Source organism: Oryzias latipes, chromosome 4 (genome assembly GCF_002234675.1).
Source record: "Oryzias latipes chromosome 4, ASM223467v1".
In the NCBI taxonomy this organism is placed as follows: Eukaryota; Metazoa; Chordata; class Actinopteri; order Beloniformes; family Adrianichthyidae; genus Oryzias; species Oryzias latipes.
This window is the reverse complement of record NC_019862.2, coordinates 21,871,085-21,895,454: the sequence shown is the minus strand read 5'-3', so window position 1 is coordinate 21,895,454 and position 24,370 is coordinate 21,871,085. Positions and strand designations below refer to the sequence as shown.

The 24,370-nt window shown below is 38.6% G+C and overlaps 2 protein-coding genes across 3 annotated transcripts in view; one reads left to right on the top strand and one right to left on the bottom strand.

Annotated features, from left to right (window-relative positions):
* The window catches only part of LOC101168197 (pituitary adenylate cyclase-activating polypeptide type I receptor-like), a 53,390-nt gene extending 36,750 nt beyond the window's left edge, over positions 1-16,640 (top strand). Inside the window, exons 4-13 of the mRNA XM_011474273.2 lie at positions 4,243-4,343; positions 4,842-4,939; positions 5,048-5,180; positions 7,177-7,330; positions 7,462-7,522; positions 8,460-8,529; positions 8,730-8,821; positions 8,899-9,028; positions 9,106-9,147; positions 11,450-16,640. Coding sequence (XP_011472575.1) covers positions 4,243-4,343; positions 4,842-4,939; positions 5,048-5,180; positions 7,177-7,330; positions 7,462-7,522; positions 8,460-8,529; positions 8,730-8,821; positions 8,899-9,028; positions 9,106-9,147; positions 11,450-11,644 — 1,076 coding nt within the window. The 3' untranslated portion in view covers positions 11,645-16,640. The remainder of the gene's footprint in view (positions 1-4,242; positions 4,344-4,841; positions 4,940-5,047; positions 5,181-7,176; positions 7,331-7,461; positions 7,523-8,459; positions 8,530-8,729; positions 8,822-8,898; positions 9,029-9,105; positions 9,148-11,449) is intronic.
* Positions 16,641-19,003: 2,363 nt separating this feature from the next.
* The window catches only part of LOC101163161 (pituitary adenylate cyclase-activating polypeptide type I receptor), a 33,905-nt gene continuing 28,538 nt past the window's right edge, over positions 19,004-24,370 (bottom strand). Inside the window, exon 14 of one of the 2 annotated variants that reach the window (XM_011474272.3) lies at positions 19,004-22,534. In XM_011474272.3, coding sequence (XP_011472574.1) covers positions 22,160-22,534 — 375 coding nt within the window. In that variant the 3' untranslated portion in view covers positions 19,004-22,159. The remainder of the gene's footprint in view (positions 22,535-24,370) is intronic. The other variant, XM_004068130.4, reaches the window with a different exon arrangement.

The following is a 24,370-nucleotide window of genomic DNA, read 5'->3' as shown; positions in this document are numbered from 1 at the left end:
TGATGACTCTAAGTTGTCCCTAGATGTGAATGTGTGTGTGCATGGGTGCGTGATTGTGGCCCTGTGACAGACTGGCGACTTGTCCAGGTTGTAGTAGCATGGGGCTGGTGAGCTTTCGATAAAAGCAACTACTGCTAATGTTTTTATTTTTTTATTTTTTACATGGACACATCTTTAGGAATAGTGGACAAGCCAACAGCAAAACTACTTTCAGAATCTGAGACAAAATGTGAGTGTGTGGTTGTTGTGTCTGTGTGTCTGTCTGCTTGCCCTGCAATCGACTAACAAACGATCCAGGGTGTAGCTGCGTAAGCTCCAGGGACCCCATGACCCTAGATGGGAATAAAACGAGTCTAGAAGATGGAATCTGAGAAAAGTAAATAAGCAGTAGAATGGATTCAAAAATAATTTTAAAACAGATTTTTTTTGAGGTAAGAGTAATTTTGTCTCATGCAGCTACATTTATGTGATCTGTTTTGGGATTGTACAAGAGATGACCAAGCTACTAACACTGCAAAAATAGGCCCACTAGAAGTATGGAAAAAAATTTGTAATGTTTGAAAACTTTTCTTTAGACAAACAAAATAAATAAATAAATAAGCATCTGCCAGTGGGGTAAAAAAAAAGAATTCTTATTTTAAGAAAAATCAATCTAGCCACTAAAACATGTTTTCTTAGAGTAAAATTAGTTGTTATTGAAAAGCTTTCTCTATAGGATTAATTTTCTTGCAAGACTGAAAATAAGACTTTTTTTTTAACAATTGTCTTTTTGCTTTCTGAAGATTCAGTTTTTGCAGTGAAACGACTGCTCAGGGTTATACTGAAAATAATTCATAAAGTTTTTTGGAAAAAGATGAGAAAAACCACCAAGTGTTTCATTTGAGACTGTTTTGGTGCCAGCAGATTGAAGTGTCTCCAAGAAAAAAAAATCCACTCAATTCACTTGCATTTATTATGACGCCACTTAAACATTTCTAAAATGCCCCCAAATCATCAAAAAAGTTTTAAATGTAATATGCTGTTTTTTTCAAACCAAGTGTGTGAGCAGCTTTACCTGAGTGGAAGAAGGTTTCAGGTGTGGTTTGTGACAAAAGAGTGTCAGCAAGATTGAAACAGAGGTGTTGCAGGCTGTGGTTCTGAGAGAACTAAAGATGTTGATGCTCTCTTTGGGAGTGACGAGGGAGGATGAGATCAGGAATGAATCCATCAGAGGGACTGCTCATGTTAGGTGTTTTGAAGATTAATGCAGAAAGGAAGACTGAGATGGTTTGGACACACTGAGAGGAGGAACAGATAATGTTGATAAAAGGATGCTGACATTGAAGCTACTTAGAAAGAGGCAGAGATGGAGACTAAGGAGGAGCTTCATGGATGTAGTCAAGGCGGACTAGAATTACATGGAGATGGGTGATTCATTGTGGAAAACTTTAAAAAGAGCAACCAAAACTAAAAGAATATAATAATAATAATAATAATAATAATAATAATAATAATAATAATAATGGATTAGATTTATCTGCGCTTTTCCAGACGCTCAAAGCGCTTACATTGTGTCCATTATTCATTCACTCCTCATTCATACTTGGTGATGGTAAGCTACTGATGTAGCCACAGCTGCCTGGGGCAGACTGACAGAGGCGTGGCTGCCATTTCACACCTACGGCCCCTCGGACCATCACCAGGACATTCATACGCATTCACACTGCAGTGGAGCCACACTGGAGGCAAGGAGTGTGAAGTGTCTTGCCCAAGGACACAACGACAGTTGGCTGGGGGGAAACTGCCGACCCTTCCATCATTGGACGACCTGCTCAACCGCCTGACCCACCGCTATGATGTGTATTTGTTATTAATTACACAAGCCTTTACTTAAATTTCTGCATCAAAGCAACACGTTTTTGTTCTTTGTAAATTGATTGTGTAGTGCTGTCATGCAATTAATTTTTCAAGCGATTAATAACTTATGACCTGTAATTATTTAATCAAATTAATCTATGTTTAATTTAACCTCATAATTGCTGTGAAAAACTTAATTTTGAGGTATTTTCATTGAAATTTGTGACGATATAGCACAGTAAAAGATCAAAATACAACTAAAAAAGTGGCTTTATGAAGTTTCATATTATAAGACTTCTTTCCAATCTTTACTTTTACACCACCAAAGACTATTTTTTAATCTCGAACAACGAGGAAAAAAAATACAAAAACACATAAGGTGCTCTAATTTAATACACCATAACAAACAGTATACTTTTTTGAGGAATCCGAAAAATATCGACCACAAACTTTGATACCTGAGCATTAACATCGGAATATATATGTTGAGATGCCAAAAGAGGTTACACTGGAGGAATTGAACATTTTAGACAAGCAGGAAAAGGGGCTTTTTCCCTTTGAAATGATGCTTTGTTTAACTTATCATAATGTTCAGAATATATACCACTTCCCTTCACTGCTGAAGTGCAGGTTGGTGCGGGATTGGCAGCCGTTACCATGATAACACGTTGCAGCACTTATCGAATAATCCGCTTATTGCAAAAAAACATTTAAACCTAGAAAAATAGCAAGATTAAAGTACTAATAATTGATTGAATAAGTATTTATTTTGTAAGTAACCATGATATGAGCAGGATAATGACCAAAATGTGATCAGCCCTCCCTGTATCCCATCATTTCATGACAGGGGACACCCAGTCAGGCACTCTCACTTACATAATAGATAAAAGTTATACATTACAAATTTGATTAACACAATAAAAAAAACCACTAATTTGTCTGTAATTCATTTATGGCGCCTAATCATGTGTGTAGTTTATCCATCTCCCACTTTCTTACATAAAACTTTTGAGTGATGTTTCATTTATGTCAAGACCAGGTGTCTTCTGGCTGATGGTAAATGGTGTATAATGTACTTATTTATCGGTTTTCCACCTTGATTAAGGCCCAAAGTGCTTTACAGTAACAGTCCCATTCAGCCACTGACACACATTCACACACTGATGGCGACAGAGCTGCCATGCAAGATGCCAACCAGACCACCAGGAGCAATGTGCGGCTCAGTGTCTTGCCCAAGGACACTCGGAGTGGGAACCGAACCTTTGCCTTTTCATAGGTCAACCACCCCACCTCTGCACGACAGCTGCCCCATTCAACAACAACAATCTAACGGCTAACTGAATGCTGAATGTTTATTATTTGACTGACTATTCACAGCCCCAGATTTAAAATGTTCCAAATATGTTTGTATGAAGCAGACAGCCCAGTGTGGAGCATTACCTCGACAATAGAAGACATAAAAGCAGCTTTTCAATGTGGAGCTGTTTCTTTGGAGGCCATGGGGTAATGACCTGCAAAGCAATGTTTTATATGAGGACAGAGAAAGGGTCTGGCACTAGATTCATTACTTTTTAGGCAGCCCCTTGACAAATGCAGACATTTCCTTATTTAGGAAGGAGCTTAATGACAAATTTAGCTTAATTTAAATTTTTGTTTCAAAACTATTCTGTGTACGGTAATTTAATACATTAAAAAACTCAAATCTCACAGTTGTGTTCTGTTCATGAAAAACAACTGCATCCACTGCTCCCTGCTATTAACATTTGGGGATGAGAGCCACTGATCTCATTATTCAGAGCCATAAACAAATTTCTTGATTAATACAAGAACCCAATATGTTGCCCTCTCCAACAAAAACAGCAAACACACTTAACCCTTGTGCTGTCCTATGGGGTCAAGATGACCATTGACGTGTTATCCCTTCTATGACACAGGTGGATAAAGGTGGAGAGGATTTCATGTAAACTATGGACAGCAGTGAAGATAAAAAATCATTGAAGAAAAAAGATTCAGCGCAAACTCTCACAACCCCAACCTAACATTACCTCATGCGAGCGAGATGCCAGCTTCAATGAGGAAAACAAAGACACGGATCTAGTTTTTTAGAAGGGTGCATCAGAATGGAGCGGAGCGGAGCTTATGGCCTGCCAATCATAATTTCTATATAACAAATGTAATCATTTTTAAACGTCATTTTTTTGTCTCCTCCGGATTCACAACAATTTAAATAAATACTCAGAAATGAAATGCGCTTAATTATCTTTATATATGTCCTCCACCATCAGAAAAATGCTACAAGATCATGTTAAAAGGACAAAAAGCACCATTTTCATTGTAGTGTGTCTTTAATGTCTTTCCATTCTGTCAGTTACAGTTTACTGCAGAGACCACTTTTTCTGCTTCCAGGTTACATTTACAGGAATTGCACCGAGGAGGGATGGTCAGACCCCTACCCGTCCTACGAGGAAGCCTGCGAGTTCACAGAAGTTGAAGATGCAGAACCAGAGGTGGGCATTTTATTTATAATATTTGAGTGTAATTACTGCAATGTGTCTGTGCTGCCAGACTTAACACATTCACAATTTTCAGTTATTAATAGACTACACCACTTTTGCACATTCAAGGAACCGTCACACATTTTTTGTTCATAACCACATAGTGAGTTATTTTATATGCAGTGCACTGCAGTCTATGCATCTCATTCCAAGAAAATCAACTTCTGCTCTACGAGAGGCCACAGACAGGCAGGCTAAATAAAAGAGTTTTATTTTAAATGTGCTGGAAAGGTGATAATTAGTCCTGTGCAGCAACTTGAGTATTTCAAGACTGGTGTAGAAGCATGTCTCATTCCTTTTATTCATGGGCAATGCATGCCAATAGATAAGCTTATTATAGGTAAATCAATAAGCAAAGTAATTTAAGTTGAAAATAGTCCTTTTTTAAGCCTCATTTGTTGCAGAGATGGTGATTGATTCAAACTAACATTATCCAATGTGTTTTTTCAGACAACATACTTCTCCAACTTCAAGCAGGTGTACACTGCCGGCTACGCTACCTCCCTCATCTCTCTCATATCGGCTATTTTTGTCTTCACTGCCTTTAGGTAACACTCACTATTCCTATTTTGGTTTGTGAAATTGTGATTTACCCCCTCCCCATGGAGACACATTTGATACAAAAGGAGTCTTTCAAGTAAAGTTTGTCTCTCTAGGAAGTTTCACTGCACCAGGAACTACATCCACATTAACCTGTTCTTCTCCTTCATCCTGAGAGCGAGTGCCGTTTTCATCAAAGACGCCGTTCTGTTCTCTGATGAAAACCTGGATCACTGCTTCATGTCCACAGTGAGTCTGCAGCGCCTCTGCTCCGTCATGGGGTCTAAACGGTCTCAATCACAAACAGATTTAAAAGGTCGGCTGGAATTTTTATTTTTTTTACTGCAGTACAATGTAGGGAATGATGGAGAGCATTAATGATGAGTCTTTCTCTTCGTACCTTTCTGCTGATAAAGCTGCTGTGCTGAAGGTAAGAGTCCCTCTTGTGTCTGCGAGAGATCAGCGTCAGCACTCTGTGACTCATTTGCAGAGGAAGTGAGGCAGAGACAGTCAGTGATTCAAGAACACAAAGCCCTCCTGCTCCATCAAAGCCAGAAGGAAAAGCTTTTTTGGGAAAAAAACACAGTTTTGACAAATGAACAAAATTGTTAAATTACATATCCCATAAAGTTATTAGGTCATTGTTAGCATTTTGCATAAAATATTTGATTTGTACTTCCTAAAACTTTTAGACTGCTGCGATCATATCTGAAATCTTGCAATCTCAGAAATCCAATGGAAGCTGAGGAAATCCCATCATTAGAAAACAAAAAGTATGTGGGGGGGGGTGGAGCTGTGGTTGCGCGGTGATCTCTGGGTTGCTTGGGTCGGGTGCCGGGGCTGGCCTGCGGAGACAGGGCGCCGGCTGGGTGGTGGGCGGCTCATGGCTGGGCCAGGGCCCAGAGGGCCGCTTCTCGGTGTCCGGCGCCTGGGTCCCAGACGCCGGGGGTGCTCCTGGCTTGGGTCCCCCCTGTCCTGGTCTGGCTGGTCGGGCTGGGTAGGATCTGGTTCCCCTGATAAACACGCGGTTCACTTCGGCAGCATGCATGTATCTCCACCCCCACTTGCACATGCACACTTCCAAACTGCTCCCTGTCTGTTTCATCCCTCCTCGTAACCCAAAGGGTATTGATGGACAGATGTCTTCCGCTCATCTTCGTTTCACCTTCAGATGTAAAATTTGTCGTCTCAGCAGATCCGGTATAATTGTTACACAGCTTAAAATAATAACTTATTTAAATCAGCGTTTGTATCCCCCACATTCTCCACCTCTATTCCTTTTATTCGATTCCACCCCCTACCCCCACGTTCTTCCCCTCTCCCTCCCCCCACACACTAAATGTAACAAATACATAAAAATAATAAAAAACAAAAAAGGGTTTCTACAAATTTACACTCTGGTTTTCGAAGATATATTACCTCTTTTTGTGATAGTAAAACCTGTCCAACACAAAAGGCCTTCAGCTCTAATCTGTTTGCTCAGTTGTTGAACAGAACAAGTAAAAAAAAAAAAAAGAAAAAGAAAAAAGACAACAAAAGGTTTTTAAAAAAGGTAAAAATTCTTCAAAATTCTTAGTCCTGCCTAAAAACCCGTTCTGATCATCTTTTGATTGATTGTAAAAGCTTTCCTAGTCTTTCAATTATAATTATAATATTTTAATTAAAATTATGCCATTTTTAGCCGTATTCTAGGCCGTATTTCCTGCAGAAATTAAACTCTGAGCTGTAAGTAAGCCAATTGGCGCAAAGAAAGCCCAGCCCTACTGACCAACATCATCTGTTTACACGTCCATCTGCTAATTTACAGCCCCTCATGCCGCCAAACTAACATTACCGGTGAGGAAATGGTGAGCGTTATTGGTGCTATCCAGCCGTACAGTTTTGAGCCAGATGTAAATGGATCTGGTCGTCTACAACCTGATTCATCAGAATCGAGCAGAACAGAAAGCTTGCGGCCTGTACAAGCTTTTACCAATGGCAATTTTTTTGTCTGATATTGATTCACGATTTATATAAAGACATACTTAGAAATGCAATTTTAAGCTTAACTTTCTTTATACTGTATACGTCCTTTATCAAGATTAAAGATTAAAATGATAAAAACACCCAAAACACAATTTTCATCCAACCTTTTCGTTCTAATGTTTTATATCACGGAAAAGCTGTCATCACTCCAACCTTCCACATGAACAAGGTTCCCAGACTGATCCATGTTTGTTTGTTTGTTTGTTTGTTTGATTGACAGACATCCTGTAAGTCTGCTGTGGCCTTCTTCCAGTTCAGCATCCTGGCCAACTACTTCTGGCTGCTGGTGGAGGGCATGTACCTGCAGACACTGCTGGCTCTCACATTTGTCTTCCAGAAGAAGTACTTCTGGTGGTATATACTCATAGGCTGGGGTGAGTATATCTCTTGTTAGGATACGTCTCCCCTCTGACAGTTTTCTTCCCCTCTGTGAGTCTGTACTCCTTGTTAGAGCTCCTTTGTTCCTCCTTCCTAATGACCAGGTCACTGTGTTTGTTCATCCCAGGTCTCCCAACCACCATCATAACAGCCTGGATCCTAACTCGAAACTTCTACGATAACAGGGGGTGAGCTGCTGCTTGGAGATATTTAGAGAAAACACCAAATAACTTGGAGAAAACTTAAGAAAGTGTAAACATAAATAAAGAAGAAAACTTAAAAAAGTATGCAATCAACCAAGATATAACTGGCAAACTGTTTATTGTATATCTCTTCAAATACATCCATGTCATACTCCAAGTTGGTTGTTTTTAATTTGACCACACTGTAACACTAATGACAAACAGTCCAAAGAAAGATTTTAAGGAAAACTTGAATTCTGTTTTTACTGGAAGACCTTCCTCCCCCAGCACTACTTCCAGCTGGGACGGCTTTCGGGTGTCACTTTTAAGCTACATTAACACCAAACACAATTCCTGCATCAGGGGCATCCAGTTTCAATAGTAAGTCGTTGTACAGACGCGATCAGTGGCTCTGCATCGTGTTCTGGGCGTCGCGGTGCTTCCAGAGTTCAAATATCTGCTTTTTTACCTGAACACTCAAGCCAATGTTTTTTAAATTAACATTGTTGTGAATAAAAACGTACCAAATCACCCAACATATTATAATTTATACCATCTATATCTCATTTAAAAAAATAACAATGTGTGTTTTCATCAAAGGGCTTGAAAAAACATCCTAATCCCAAAAGATTTGGAATTTCTGTCAATTCTTTGATGTAGTGGGCTTTACAGGGTTAAGATAAAACAATTCTTTCTAACCTGTCTTTTTTAGACCTGTGTATTTGGTTCTATTTAAACTAACCGAGCTGGTTATATTCAGTGTTCTTCCTGATGGTCGTGAATCACAAGTTGCATCTGAGTCAGATATAAAAGTACTCAGTCATGGCTTTTATTTTTAGGAGGACATTTTGTCTCTTTTCTTTATTGCGTCTTCTGTGATGAAACAAACAAACTGTAGCTTTGAGACTATCTTGTTTATGTCGTTATTGGTTTTGTGCGTCAGGTGTTGGGATGACACAGATGTGGCCTTCATCTGGTGGATCATAAAAGCCCCAATAACCATATCACTGCTGGTGAGTATGAATCCCTGAAAATGGAAGGACCTGAAGAGTCTTCCATCCTGGAATTTAATCAAGAAAATCTGATTCCTTTTTACACAAAGATTGTTGGAAATGGATACAGTTGCATCAAAGTTTGAAACTTTGCTTTTATGAATAACAGTTTGAAGTGCTTTCAAACCAATATATTGGGGCTAAGAGTTTGTTTCACACAGGTAAACTTCATCATCTTCATCAATGTGATCCGGATTCTGGTCCAGAAGCTCAGGTCTCCCGGAGTTGGTGGCAACGACACCAGCCACTTTAAGTAAGACGCAGCATTCCTGTCAACATTTTGCACAAATAAAGCTTGAGTCCACACATGTGTGCTGCACATTTATGCAGGAGATTGGCCAAATCCACCCTGCTGCTCATTCCCCTGTTTGGGATGCACTACATGGTGTTCGCCTTCCTGCCAGAAAACACAGGAGCTGAAGCCCGAATCTTTATCGAGCTGGGACTGGGATCCTTCCAGGTGCAGCAGCAGACACACATGCAAAGAAAAGAAATGATCACACCTCAGCTGCATTTAATGTTTTTTTGTTCCTGCAGGGCTTTGTTGTGGCGTTACTGTATTGTTTCCTGAATGGTGAGGTAAGGAAACACGGCATAGTTTTTTATGCGATTTACATCTTTTTGTACTGCTTAACATTTACTTTACAAAAAAAGCTAAAACTTGGGACTGATGTGGTTTTGTGGTTTTGCTCTCATCTTGTGAAAAAAGCTGCAGGCAGAAACAATAATGAGAAAACGAAATAGATTTTGAGAAGCCTGAGGTCTTAGTTCCAGTTTATTCAAGGTCCGTTTAATGAAGTCTAGTCCGCAGCCGTAAGAAAACTACTCAATTGCTCTATAACTGCAGCTGCAGGGCAGAGTTTGGGTGAAGTCTACTTTGTTTTGACAGTAATTTGTTGTTCTGCAACAGCCTGATGAGTAAAAATCAGGAATAAGAAAAGGAACCACATATAAATGTTAGGCTAGCATGCATTAAGTACAGAATATGAGCACAACATCTCGTAGTTAGGAAGAAGAAAATGTTGTTTTTCTAGAAAAACTAAAAATAAACTACATCAACTAGATTAAATTCTAATAATAAAAACAATATCAGTTACATAAAATAGCACAAAAATGAAAATATTGATGAAATAACAATAAAAAAGGAGATTTGACTTTTATAATCTAAAAGAAAAATTAAGAAAACAGCAAAGAAAACTGTCAAATCAAAAAATGTTTAAAATTCTAAAATAAACTGAATTAATAAACAGTAATAAAAGGCATCTAGGGATTGTCTCTGTTAAGTTTTCTTTTTGCATCAGTTATTAAGTGTGGCGGTTCTACATTAACTTCTGCTCTGCAGAAACTATGTCCTAAAAAAGGACAGATTTTTCTTTTTTTTTATCTAAAAACAACATAATCATGGGACTTTTAAAACCAATAAGTGTGGTTGGAAAATGCTGGTGGGACTGAATTAAGTACTTCCTTTTAACCCTTGTGCTATCTTAGATGACCCCACCCTTGCATTGATGTCTTTTCCCTACCATGAAAAAGGTGGATAAAGGTGGAAAGATTTCATGTAATCCATGGACACCAGTGAGGTTCACAAATCATTGAAGAAAAAAGGTTCAGAGCACTGTCTAGTGGGTCTAGATCAGTGTTTTTCAACCAGTGTGCCGCGGCACACTAGTGTGCCGTGGGAGATGGTCAAGTGTGCCGTGGGAAATTGCCCTCATTAACTGAAAAATTAAACATTTCCCATCTCCAGGATTTCAGCTCTCTGTTCATCCAAACAGGCCCTGATAAAACACTGAGGAGTTAGGAATATAAAAGATCGTAAAATACTTTTTCTTTGCGTTTATTTTATTTTATTAAAGACATTTTGATAAGAATGACGTACCGCGATTCAGCTGCAACTCCGGCTGTATTTTGGAAAAGTCCCGTCCCGTAATTGCTTTATCACTTTTAGTTGGCTGGGTGTAGAGCTTAGGCATGAATCTGCCTATCTGAGTATCCTTGTCCCTTGAAAAAACAGGGCTGTGTCAGGAAGGGCAGAAAGACTCTGCCAAGCCACCTGTGTGGAACAGTGAAAGCCAATTCTAATGAAAGCTGATTCCAGTGAAAGCTGATTTGCTGTGGCAACCCCTAACAGGAGAAGCCGAAAGCTAAAAAAAAAAAAAATGATAAAATAAGTAGCTTGCAAACATAAAGCAAACATAAAATTGTCAGTCAAAGGGAGGGTGTTTAATTCTCACCTGATGATGCTTGAATCGGCAGACAGGATGGAGGTATTTGCTATCTCGGTTTGTATAACCATGATGCGCTTGAGCAAGCTACTGCTAAAGAAGCTCTGTCTGTGTTACAGTGGCCTCTGCTGGAATATGTTGCATTATCCAAGATGTTCAGAAAATAGTTGGGGAAGCAGGATCTGCCTTTTAATGCATCTCTTGTTGAGTGGGATGGAATAATTTTTTATGTATGTCAAAGATTAGTCTAAATTATTACCATGGCTTTCATTCTGAATAATCTGCATCTTGTGGATGCTTTGGACTTATGTGCACCTCTTGTTACTGAGTGTAGTCACAGCAAAGCAAAATATTGGCAAATGGATTAAGGGCTCGGGCTGGAACTGTTCTATTGGAGAGACACAAATTCTTAATAACTAAATGGCAAGGCAGTCAAATTGAGCTGAGACAAAGGGTGACTTGGTTAGAGCCAAAAGCCTCCCTATACTCGCTTCCCTGCTTCCTGGAGAAATGGTAAATGATTGATGGATGTCTATTTTTCCCCCTAACAAAACCATTTTTGGAATCAATTTTACGGGATATTCTTAAGCATGTTCAAATAAAGAGTAAAACAGCCAAAGTGGATGTAATAGAACTAATGTTGACTTGTTTTTCAGGTGCAGGCGGAGCTGAAGAAGCGGTTCTGGAAGTGGCAGACTCAGAGTTATCTCAGCTACAGTAAACGACGGCGTACATTTTTCAACGAAAGCAGCACCATCACTCAAATATCTGTCCTGGACAAATCCAGTCCCAAAGAGCAGCTGGGCTCAGAAGCACAGGCACTCACACCGAGCAACGTTTCTACTGTGTGAACCCCCCCCCCAAAGAAAAATCATCTGACTGCAGCTGGTACTCAAGTACTTTTCTGGGAGCCTGATTGATCTTTGGACCTGAGCAATGACTAAACCACAAAGCTTGAATGTAGAAGGTACTTCATATGTTTCTAGGAATTTATTACTGAAAACAATGAGACATAAATGCTTAGAAAGAAGTCAGTAGCTCCCTCACTTAACAACTCAATGTGTGATTCAGTGACAAATCATATCTTGTATCTTTGTTGTTTTGGGGATAATTCATTGAGAATTACTTAACAGTTTAATTTTAAAAACGGATTTTGTTATGGTTTGTGCTTAGTCTCATAAATATTGACAAATACTTGCTCTAACTTGTATCCCTCTCATGCTACGTACACACCGGGTATGTAACGTGCATTCAAGAATGCATTAAAAGCAAGTTCTTAAATGAACTTTTAGCAAATTGTGTTCCCACTTTGACTATTGCTACCCGATACTAGCGCGTGTAACTACAGTTGGAAGAGGCTTGGTGTAAAATGTTTAAGCGGTGACATTTGGCACCAGACTTTTTCTTTCACAGCTCGATTCTGATATATGAAAGACTTGGTGTCAAATAATTACAGCCGGACAAAACTGCAATCAATAATTTCTCCTTCATGATTGATTTTGAACAGTTGGCAATTCCGTATATAAATCAATCCGAGTCCATGAATGGTCAAAGTTTACCTGGTTTAACACTCAACGTGCGTTTAATGGCAGAGTTTTGTACAAAAACGGTCACAGAGACTTGTGCAGCTAAGCGTGAACGTGAGAGTTTTGAATGCAAAAGCCTGAAATGCGCTTATATATGCATTTAAATAAACCGTTTATTGGAAGTGGGCACTTGAACGTACATTCCCGAGGGCGGTGTGAATGTAGCACTAATACGTGTTTGTGGTATTTTGTTCACATTTCATGCTAACATAATTAAAAGGGAAAAAGATTAGCACAAATAAAACTAAAGTTTTCAGGATGTTTAAAGACTTTAATGCATTTATATATTTGCATTGGAGATTTCTTTTTTTTAAATTGTGAAAACTGGACCAGTTTAGCGCCAGCTCCACATCACAAAACACAACATGGAACCTTTACATAAGACACAATGTAGTTTACACAGTTGAATAAAGTCTTTGACTTTGACTCTCAACTCATGGGCATCCAGTAGCTGTCCGTTAATTCATAGAATCTAAGAAAAGGTTTGCTGGAAAAAGCACTGACCAAGCTGCAGAAGACTTTGAAAGATGTCAATGATTTTGAGTTTCATTACATAAATATTTGAAAGTTTTACAAGAACCACATTTAACATGAACAACACATTGCAATTACAGTTTAAAAAAATATCCTGGCATATGCCAGAAGAGGTACAGTGTTCCTTCATCAATTGCTGGGGATAGATTCTAAAACTAACCTGCAATAGACTCCTAACTACACACTTCATACACTTTTCTTTGACAGACATGAACATTTCAAACGTTTCTTTGTTGTTTAAACTGTCAAAGTTCTAACCTTTATTGAAAAATTTGTATTGTGGAATGAAAACAAAGATCTGATTGCAATTTAAGATTTATGCAGATTTGGCGAACTGAAGTGAGGAGATTGATTGGCAAGTTTTACAGCCAATCAGGATGCAGCAAACAGTTCCCTGTATAAATAAACAAACAAAAGATATGCAAGCCTCCAAAAAGTTAACCGTAATATAGCAAAACAACACTTTCATTTAAGAAAGTTATGTAACAATGGATGGATTTCTTTTTGATTCAATGTGCACAGTTTAGATTTAGAAAATGCCTTATGATGGTAATTTATATGATTTCTTTTCGACAACAGATACGATAATCTGCTTGTTTAAGCCCCAGATTGTTTTTACTGTTAACATGTAGAGTTGTAGCTCTAGGAAACATTTTTAAGGCATGCTGTATATGAAAAGGAGCTCCTTAGCCTGTCAATTGACCACATAGATGCACACACAAAAAATGAAAGCATAACTCATGTCAAAATAAGGAGTTAAAAAATTAACATTGCCCATGAAGGCAGACACAATTCATGTTCTTTGTCATTCTATTTAAATTCTTTTAACTTTTCAAAAACTTTTTCTGAGCTGGAACTTTCATGGTGATAGCTATGCTCCAACCAAACAAAATGTTGGATGAAAACTTTCTTTGTGATCAGTCCAGTCATTTTTGAGAATGCCTCATTTATAGGTCAATTGGTGATCCTGTGCGTGTGTGTGTGTGTTTGTGGCCCTTTGATGGACTAGCTGCATGTCTACGGTTTTGCCCTGCCTTTGCCATAACTGGGATAGGCTCCAGCAACCTCAATGATCTCACACAGGATAAAGCAAGTGTTGAAAATGGATGGATACAAAGCCTTAATTTATAATGGGAGAAAATTCTGGATTTTAAATTTCCAAAAGAAAATATAGTTATAGCTTAAGTTGGATTACAGGAATAAGTTTCTCATTCAATGCTAATTAAAATAAAAACTGTGTAATGTTTGGGTTTAATGCTATGTGCAACCAACTCAATTTTCTCTAAATTCTGGTTTAGAAAGTTTGAAAGATCTTCTTTTAGTCATATGATTTGAATGAGTCATTGCTGCAAAACTCAAAACAATTTTTTTTATTTAGTTAAAGCTTTTATTTTTAATGTCATATTCGTTTTTCACATACATTTTAAAACCTTTGATTTTTCTTTTTCTTTTTAAATATATATATTTTCATGTTTACTGGACACCAAAAAGGCTGTTATGCTTTGCTCATGTCATATATAAACAGTTTCAGTTAGCAAGAAACAAGGCTTTTCTTATATTATCTGTCTCAGCTCATACGATGAGTTTTAATAAACTGAACACGAGTTCAGGCTGATTAACCCTTTAATACTAGAGCTTTAGCTCTAGTATTTTCATTCTTTCAACTACCATAACTCTTCCACCATTTATGCAATTGACGTATTTCCAGCTGATTCTGAAGAAGAGAAAAGCAGCCTTTTGCTGTTATGCAACACTTAACAGCAGTGAAGACCTTACGCAATCAACGTAAATCAGCTGATTCTGTTGGGGGAAAAAGCAGCTTGGCGCTGTTATGCAACACTTTACATTAGTAAAGTGTTGGATTTTGGCGCAAAGCTGATATGAGAAGCTGCTTTTCTCCTTGTGAGAATCTGCTGATTTATGTTGATCGTGTAAATGGTCACATATTTAAAGAGTTGTTTTTTTTTTTTTTTTTACTTGTTCTGTCCAACAACTGAGCGAATAGATAAGACCTGAAAGCCTTTTGTGTTGGACCGGGTTTACTATTACAAAAAGAGGTTATGTATCTTCGGATAACCAGGGTGTATATTTGCAGTGTCACAGTGTGCACGTGGGGGTGAAGATGCAAGCACGCTGCCAAAGTGTACCATGTGATGTCATGAGTATGAGTTGTTAGATGTCGTGAGTGACAGCTCCGGTGTTAAAGGGTTGAACAGAGCCAGGTGTCCTGAGCCAGTTGTTCCATTGCTAAAGGACATTCTTTTCCCTAGTGTTTGGCAAATCATTATTTAATTTTGTTCATCTTTATCTTATAGTACGTTAATCCTTAACTGTGTGTGACGTCTGTGTTGTATTACCAACTCAGAGCCATCTGGTTTGTTGGCATTCCTGTGTGATCACGATACATTGGAGTTCATGGGAAACCGTCCGTCTTGTTATCAGTGGTTCTGCCTGCAACATCTTGCACAGCGCATTAGCGCACATCTGGAGCACTAGACTGTAAAAGCTATTTAATCAGCAGATTATTTCGTTGCTAGTGTGAATGTAAGTTGACACAAAGCAGAGTTGTTTTGTAGAGTTCGAATTAAGGAACATTTTGGTGTAGGAATCTTTGCCTAGTGCGTGTTTAAATGCCACATATTTTTGTAGAGTAAAATGGCTGTTTAATTTTTGTACAATAACAAGATGTTGTAATATAACCTGATCAATAATCAGGATTATGTATAATCTGTGTGTTAATGCTGTGGTCACCTGTCTTTTGGCATTTTCATTTCATCCATTTTGCATGCATGTACAGCGAAGAGTGTACTAAACATGTACAGATGTATAGCTCCTAACTTTCTAAATAAGTTTTAGATTAGTACTCAGCTTTGGGTCACTGCAGTGCCTTTCTACAATACAGGATACATCAGTGTTTAGTTACCATTTATGTGAGTTAAATCTATTTGTAGTCCTTAACCTTTGTGTACATGTGCATCATTTTTCCAAAACCTGTTTTGAAAAGGTGTGTTTCTAGAAAAATATATAATAACATCCGTGTTTATGATTTCCCTCACCAGAATGAAGTTATGAAATACGTAAAAAGTCCACTTGAACCATTGCCGTAATCACCCTAGTTATGAGATAATATCCTTTGTATCATGGTTCGGGTGAATTCTCTATTCTGATTGGCTGCTGAGTGTGCATTAAAAAAGTGATATAACACAGTGAAAACTGCACGTCTAAAAAAGAAGTTCCGTCACATAGCATAAATGTTCTATATCACCGCGCTGGCTTCTTTACAAAGAACTTTTGCTTCATCATCTGAAGAGGTGAACTTTCTCTCTGGACTGATGCTTTATTTAACACATTGTGACGATCAGCATATTTATTGCTTTCCTTCGCTGCTGCACTTGAGGTCTGCGCCGGCTCACCCAGCTAAGGGGCGCGAAAGTTATGTTCCCGTGACAACGCACCGCACCAGATAACAAATAGTCTGCTTTTTGTGAAAGAAGCAATCTAAACCGAAAAAATAGCAAGAATAAAGTACTAAAAACTGATTGAATATTAATTTCTTTTGTAAGTGACCATGGTATAAGCGGGTTAGTGACCACTCCGATTCGCGTCGCACAGTTCAGGCGTGCGTTGATTTCTGATAATGCACACTTTGTCGGCCACTAAACCCTTACTTGGAGAAGCCATATTGTCTTGTAACGTTTGGACTCACAGATAAAATATTCTGAGTGAACCTCGCGCTTCATTTTTTATGTTTGAACAGTGTACATGTTTGTTTTTAACCCCTCCATAGGACCTGAATATTATAAGGAGTTAACAAGCCTAATGTTGGAGCCAGTTTAGCTCGTGCTGGTTTGCGGCGCCTTCCGTCCGTGAAACCCGGGTTCGACTCCGGGCTGCTCCCTGTTCCCTTCTCTACCTCGGCCGGTTCCAAGCCCAGTTTGAGAAGGTTGCGTCAGGAAGGGCATCCGGCGTAAAACATTGCCAAATTTACCATGCGACTTGTTCGCTGTGGCGACCCCTGATGGGAGAAGCCGAAAGTGGAAGGAACAAGCCTAATGTTACGTTTACACCGAGGATGTGTAAAGCGCTTAGCGTAAGGTGTTCACACTGGAGTGTTGCTACCTGATACTAGCACATGCTGTTGGTGTAGTTGGAAGAGGTGTGAAATGTCAAAGCAAATCTCACAAATTTTACTCCAGGCTTTTTCTTTCACAGCTCTATTCCGATAGATGAAATACTTGACGTCATATAATCCCAGCCAGACACAAACTGCAATTATTAATTTCTCCTTCATGATCAATTTTCAAGTGGTTGGCTTCTGTGAATTAAAAAGGACACCATCCATACATCACTACCAAATCTCAGTCCCTGATTGGTCAAAATTGAACTGGTTTAACTTTCAGTATGTGTTTGATGGCCATGCATTTTGTACATAGAGCAAGAGAAACAAATAATAAAAAATTTTATAAAAATTGTTAGGTTTTGTTTTGTTTGTTAAAACAAACAAACTAGATAATAAATAATTGCTTAGAATGAATTATTTGAATCTTGAAGTCATCCACCAATATATCACTCAGAAAATGACCAGAAAACAAATACACGGCATTAGTTCTATTCACACCACACTGTGCTCCTACATTTAACATTATAAAATACCAGTGGCTGATGACATCACTGTTAAAAGCTTTCTTTCAATAAATCTCTTTTTTTTATTTAATCAAAGACATCGTTTTCAAAACATGGAGATTGAAAGGCATCATGGCTAATTTTGTAATATTACTGTAAATAAGAGCTTTACTTTAGCCATTTAAGTTGAATAATACACCAAAAAAAAGCTTTTTATAAGTGCAGCGATTGAGCTTGGTAGCTTGTTGTTGATTTCATAATCACTCAGAGTTTAGTCAAAAGTAAAAAAAAAGACAAAGATATTCAGACAGACATTTTTCACAGCAGGTTCCATAACATTGTCAGAAAACACAATTATCCCTGTTGTTTTTAATCTGCTCATTTACACTAGATTTTTTAATACAAAACGATCAAACCATCTGCTAACAAGTTCTTCTTAAATGTGACTTAATGTGGGATAGGGTTGGAATATTGTTGTACTGTTTGTGTAAATGTAAATTATGTGGCATAATAAAGCTTATTTTATACAGCTGTGGTGGTCTACCCTTCTGTTGCACTGCAATTACAAATGTATCATCTGATTCTGCTTGGATGAGTTTGTATGTTGTGGACTTTGTAATGTAGATTTTTAACCTTTAACAATTACATGTGACGTGTGAAAGTGTTTGATTTTCTCTTTGTAATAAGTAGTTTGTTGTAAATATTTCACAAACAGACTCCTGTATATTTCATAAATGGGACACATACGTATTGATTGATCGATTGATTAATTTCTTTTTTATTTTCAAATAAAAATAAAAATAATTACAAGTAACTAAATACGATAAACAGAAAATGATAAAGTGCTCAAAAAAAGTGGCAAAAAAAAATTGTATTAATTCCCACCCTCAGTCTGTGTTTCTTGGCCTAATGTGTATTTGCATGTATTCAATGAGATGTGTTGCATTCATTGACTGTATAAGAGAACTGGACCGAGTGGATGTGACCCATAGAAAATGGCTTACTCCAACCAAATAAAGTCAGATCAGTCACCAGTTTTGGAGCCAATCAAAATAAATAAGCAGTGATTGGTCAAAGTCAGGCGAGTAAACACTTCTATGGCAACCATTCTCGCCAATAAGGAGTGAGCTTGTTGGAAGTCCACACCCCTGCCACCCCAAGCTCAGGGCAATCTGTCTATCAAATGTTTTCAACGTAAACTTATTTAGACATCAGATTGGCCATTTTATAACTTAAAAAAAAAAAAAAATTCTGACAATTAGAATGACTGAATACTAGCTGTTTATTTCTCTATGGAAGTCTATGGGATTTTGGCTTCTTGGAACCAGCAGATACTCCCTATTTAGAATGTGAAAGGGGAGGGGTCACTCAGTCGTGTTGTCATGTACAGTCAATAGTTGTATTACATGAAGGGGGTGACATGTTTTTGACCTAGGAAAGTCCTAAAGTCAACAACCAAACTAGAGCCAACAAGTTAAAAACATTTATTCTCGATAGTTTCATAGCTTACAAAAATGTGCACAGACAGAAAAAAGACAAAACTGTTGCATTAAAATCGAATTACATTCAGCCATTGTGTGGTCAGACTTTTTTAAACAAGCAAATTCAGTAAACCATTAAACATCATGCAGACTAGCTACTGATGGCACTGTGATTTTCTTCGTGTCTGTGAAGAAAAAACACTCAAAGGAAAAGCATTGGACGGGCATGCACGCGTCTCTGCTGGAGAGCTGAGGCTTTAGCAGACACAATTATCACTGTAAAGAAGAACATTTGTAAAAGAAGAAAAAAAACCATGAGCACAAAACTCATTGAATGCAACTATTTCACTTAGAACCACAGAAAACTTTAGCTTCACAAGTTACAAGTGTTGGCAGTTTGTTTCTGTTTCACACACTGAAACTGCAGTTCATTTAGTCACAGGTTTTATTTCTTTACACAACCTTTAAACTACTCACTATACTTCATGGTTCAGGACAGCTGTTTCAAATGAATATTTATTTGTCATAGTAATAGCAACAACTTTGCGTGACATCAACATAGTACTGGCGTTATAAGGCTCCAACTCCGATATTAAAACACCAAAAAAAGCGATTCCTCACAAAGGGATCAGAAGGAGAAGAAAGAGAAAGCGGGATTGTCCGGATGTGTGTGATGCACGTTGTGGATGAACTAGAGCAGTTGTGCTGATTGTCCAGCCCTTTCCCGAAAGCAACAGGGCCCCCTTATGGCTGCTGTTGGTTCTGCTCTGCTATTACTGCAGCACAGACACACACACATACACACACGCATGGCATAACAAGCAGGTCAGGACCGTGTCTGGTCAGCCCATCTCTCCCCGAGACTGGCATGGACCTCCGAATAAGGACATTTCATGTTTAATGTGTCAGGGTTGAATAAATTCAGTTTTTATGTCCAATGTGAGGGTAAAAAGGTTAACATGCACAAACTAATGTAACCTTTGAACACCAGAGCTTTAGCTTCAGTGTTGACATTATTTCGGCTATTGCAACTTTTACGCAATTAACGTAATTTCAGCAGATTCTGAAGAGAAGAAAACCAGTCTTTTACTGATACGTGACACTTTATAGTAGTGAAGTGCAATCAATGCATGTCCAGCTGATTCAGCCTTGAAGAAAAGTGGTTGTGCTCCACGTTAGCAAATGTGAAATGAAATACCAATTTTCTCTGCGTCTGAATCAGAGTTACGGCACATCAAAGAGTTTGTTTTTGTCTTTAGCTGTTACAGGCAACAGCTGTGGTGTTAAAGGGTTAAAGAAAGTTGTTTTAAGCTACGTTCACACCGCCCTCGCTAACATGCATTCAAGTGACCAACTTCAATGAAAAGTCTATATAAACGTCCGTAAATCTGCGTTTCAGGCTTCTGCGTTCAAAACTCTCGTTTACGTGGAGTTACGCACATTTTTATAATCATTTTCGTGATCTACATTCAAAATGCGTTGAACATTTAACCAGTTCAAATTTTGACCAGTCAGTGACGTGGATTTGATTGTGACGTATGGATGGCGCCCCTTGCGCGTTCAAAACTCTCACGTTCACACATAGCTACACACATTTTAAGACCGTTTTCGGGCTCTACGTTCAAACCAAACGACCATCGAATGTGCGTTGAAAGTTTAACCATTTTGAATTTTACCCAATCAGTTGTGACGTGTGGATGGCTTCCCTTTTAATTCACGGAAGTGCCAACTTGAGAAATTAATAATTGCTGTTTGTTGTGGATGGAATTATATGACAACAGAGCTGTGAAAGAGAAAGCCTGATTTTCGAGATTTGCACCGCTTCAAGATTTCGCACCGAACCTCTTCCAACACGCGGACACGCGCTAGTACCGTGTAGTGACAGACCAGTGTGAACACCGTGCTTGTTCAAGAATGGGTGTTTACAATTTCACGCGGGTATGAGTGTTGCTTCACAAAAGGGGACATTTTCTTGATATGTGAGTCTTCTTGATCTGTTTAGACCGACGTCAATACACAGAAACTTGTCCTTTTTGGGCTTGATTTGGTCGTATGTTTTGCTCATCTTTATAAACTGAGTTAGTACTCAGAAGGCCTCCAGGTTTTAAAAACAGATTTCCTCTCCAGCATCAGAGAAGCACTTTCAGAACCTCATTTTTTTCTGTATTCTGCGGGTTTGTTTTTCCAAATTACGTTTAAAAATCATCCAATACGTTTAGTGCTGAAAGGCACTTCTGGAGGTAGCAGAGTAAAGTCGTCTGGATCGGTAGGAGACTTGACATCAGCTGCAGTGTGAAACGGCTGTGCAAAAAGAAAAACTCATCTTTGGAAGAATTCTCCTCAAATGAAAGGCTGAAATCTGTGTGCTTGCTTTTTAGAGTGAAGAGGCCAGACATCACTGACACACTAGCTGCAGAAAAAAGGATGAATAAGACAGGAATTTGGGTTTTTCCTATTACTTAAACAAAAAGTTAGAAACTAGAAAAAACATAAAAAGGAAAATATTGAAATCTGTGATAAATGAAAGTAGACAGAAAACTCATGCAACTTTTTAAGTTCATTGACATTTTTTGTACTAATGGCTGCCAACTTAATTTTTCTTTTTCCACTTCACAATTTTTTGAGTTTCACAGAACTGTAGAAAATCCTTTCTTTAAAATAAATATTGCCCTTCACCTCCACCTCTGACTGTGCCACAGCTTGATCGATAACACTGAACGCTCCCGTCTTTCAAAGACTCTTGTAACCTCTTAAAGGGTCGCTGCAGGGACTTTGAGGTGGAGTAAGGAGCCAGCATTTTTTCAGCTACTACATTTCCCATGATGCAACACAATCATATGTTGAAAAAACCCCTCTCCCAAGCTGCAGGAGACTTGTATGTGTTCACTGGTTAAACAGCAGCCGACAATAAAGTATTTACACTATCAGAGTGTCTTTCTGCGCTTGGACCTGCAGACGTCTGGACTCAGAGGGGAATGCAGTGAGAATGCAGAAATGTGTTGGACGGACTGGAATGATGAGAGAGACACGAGCGGACCCCTTGTGTCCTGTAGCACCACATTTAAACACAATATATACAGATCCCATCGGATTCCTCCATCCTGCCAAATCCCCGGCAGCTCCTCATTTGGCACATCCGGGTTTAGACGAGAGGTTGCTCTGGGTCGCTCGAGCTCAGCTGTGTTTCCATGGTGATATCATCCGGGTATGAGTCGAGGAACGGGTTGGTAAGGCTGGTCATCGGGATGAGAGTGGGCACGGTGGGTTTCTCCGGTCCGGATGGGTCTGCGGACGCTGCATCCACGCCGGAGCCGCTCAGGTGGCCGGGGTCTCGGCCTGTAGGCTGGACATGCGGATCTGCGAGCTGCTCTTGCTGAGGATTGACAGCTGCGTGCCCCCGTTCACCCCACTGCTCGCCAGCGAAGGATGCCGGTGCTTCAGGTCCACAGCAAAGTACCTGTTCACCGTCCAGCTGCGCCATTTCCTCTTGATCTCCGATTGCACCTTGAGGGATATACTTCACAAGGTCATTATTAATGAACCTCGCTGGAAGGAGATAAACTCAGTTTCTACACAACACTTTCACAAAATCTGCAACTTTATCCACATTTTTCTGTGACAGAAAAAACTCCCATCACACTACAGAGAAACCAAACTTTCATAAAGAACTTCACAGTCAAAACAAATACGGCAGGATCTCAGGAGAATCTGCTCCCTTTCAGGATTCAAGCAATAATTGCAGAATCCAGAAAACATTTTCTATGACCATTCTATGAATTTTATGGTATATGCAACTATAAGCTTCTGTCTTTTTTTACCTGACATGTGATGATGATATTACAAATGATTGGAAGCTCATTTGTTTGATTTACAGTTTTATTAATGTTTTATTCATTGATTGGTGGCTTGCAGGATCTCTGCAGCCTGTCAATATCACTACAACTGTCCACTTTCAATTCTTTCTTCCTCCACCAAAGACAGGATCTCCTTCAGGTCTGTGTGATGCTTCCCTCTGAAGAGGCATTTTGAACGTTTTTATGCTAAAATAACAGGCTATTTTAATTCCTCTGTGTTGTTTGTGTTCAATCGGGATGTTTCATACGGAGGACGGGGTGTATGTTGCACCGTTTTCCTTCCGCTTTGGTGTTTCTCCTGCGCATGACGTGAGGTGACAAATGGACTTCTGGCTATGTGAATAAAAAGGCAGAATAAAGTAGCGGCCCTCCTCACCCAAACGTGTCTCTGAGCTCCTTATTTTACATATGAAACTAATATGAAACTTAGAAGTATTAGTAATTAGTACACTGCCTACAGAACGTGTACATGGTCTGTAGTATACTTAGAAAATGTGTACTGCGTTCTGCTAAGGAAACACCCAGAGAAATACAGACAGAGGTTTATCTAAGACTTCAGGGTCTATATATGAGAAAGCCAAATGTTGTGGTCAAGGACACATCGGTAAAATAAGATTCTGTGGTTTGCTTTGATGACTTGTGCTGAAAGAAAAACCTTTTTGATCTAAGCCCCCGTCCCATAAATAAATAAATACACTTTGACTGCCATGAGCAAAGCTGCACCAAGGAGCTGGAAAACATGCTCTAGAAAAGGGTTGCCATGACTTTTCCAGCTGTCCCTGAACTGCTTGATGCTGACTGACTTTATCAGGTGTGTGCAGTCAATCAGGAAGTGGAATCACCTGAGTCAGCTAATCAGCAGTAAGCTGGGCAATAGGAAGTGGAGAACAGAATGGAGTGGCTCTTGAGGACCAGGTTTTATTAGAAAACCCCGCTCAAGAAGACTAGCAATAATTGTAATGCGTGTTAGTACAGGTAATGATTTGGACAAAAATGTGTTTTGGTAAAACAACAAATACGATCTAAAGCTTGGCATAAATTAAAAAAAACAATGTTTAATTAAAATAATTGTTTGGAGTCTTGATTGAAACCACACCAAAACAAAAATCTGCATCATGAACGCTCAAAAAATGTAACAGCAATGTTATGATTAATTTTGTTAATGAAAAAGAGTCAACAGCTATTTTTAAAAAAAAGCTGATATTAAGATAATTTGAGAATGTGTGTACTTTAAATTGTGACTTTAAAGCTCTTGTATTGAACAGGTATTACATGCCTGTTGTTGTTGTTTTTCTTTCTCTTTAGTAAATGCTTTTTTGAAAGATTTTTTTAAATAAATAAGAGTATCATATAAAGAACTACTTTAATGATTGTTTGAGTCTGATTTATAATTCTTTTAAAAGCACCAACTAATAAATGAAAGAAAATCTGAAATAATTAAACAATCCAACAATCTAATTTATGAATAAACAACTTAAGTAAATATATTTGTGTGTTTT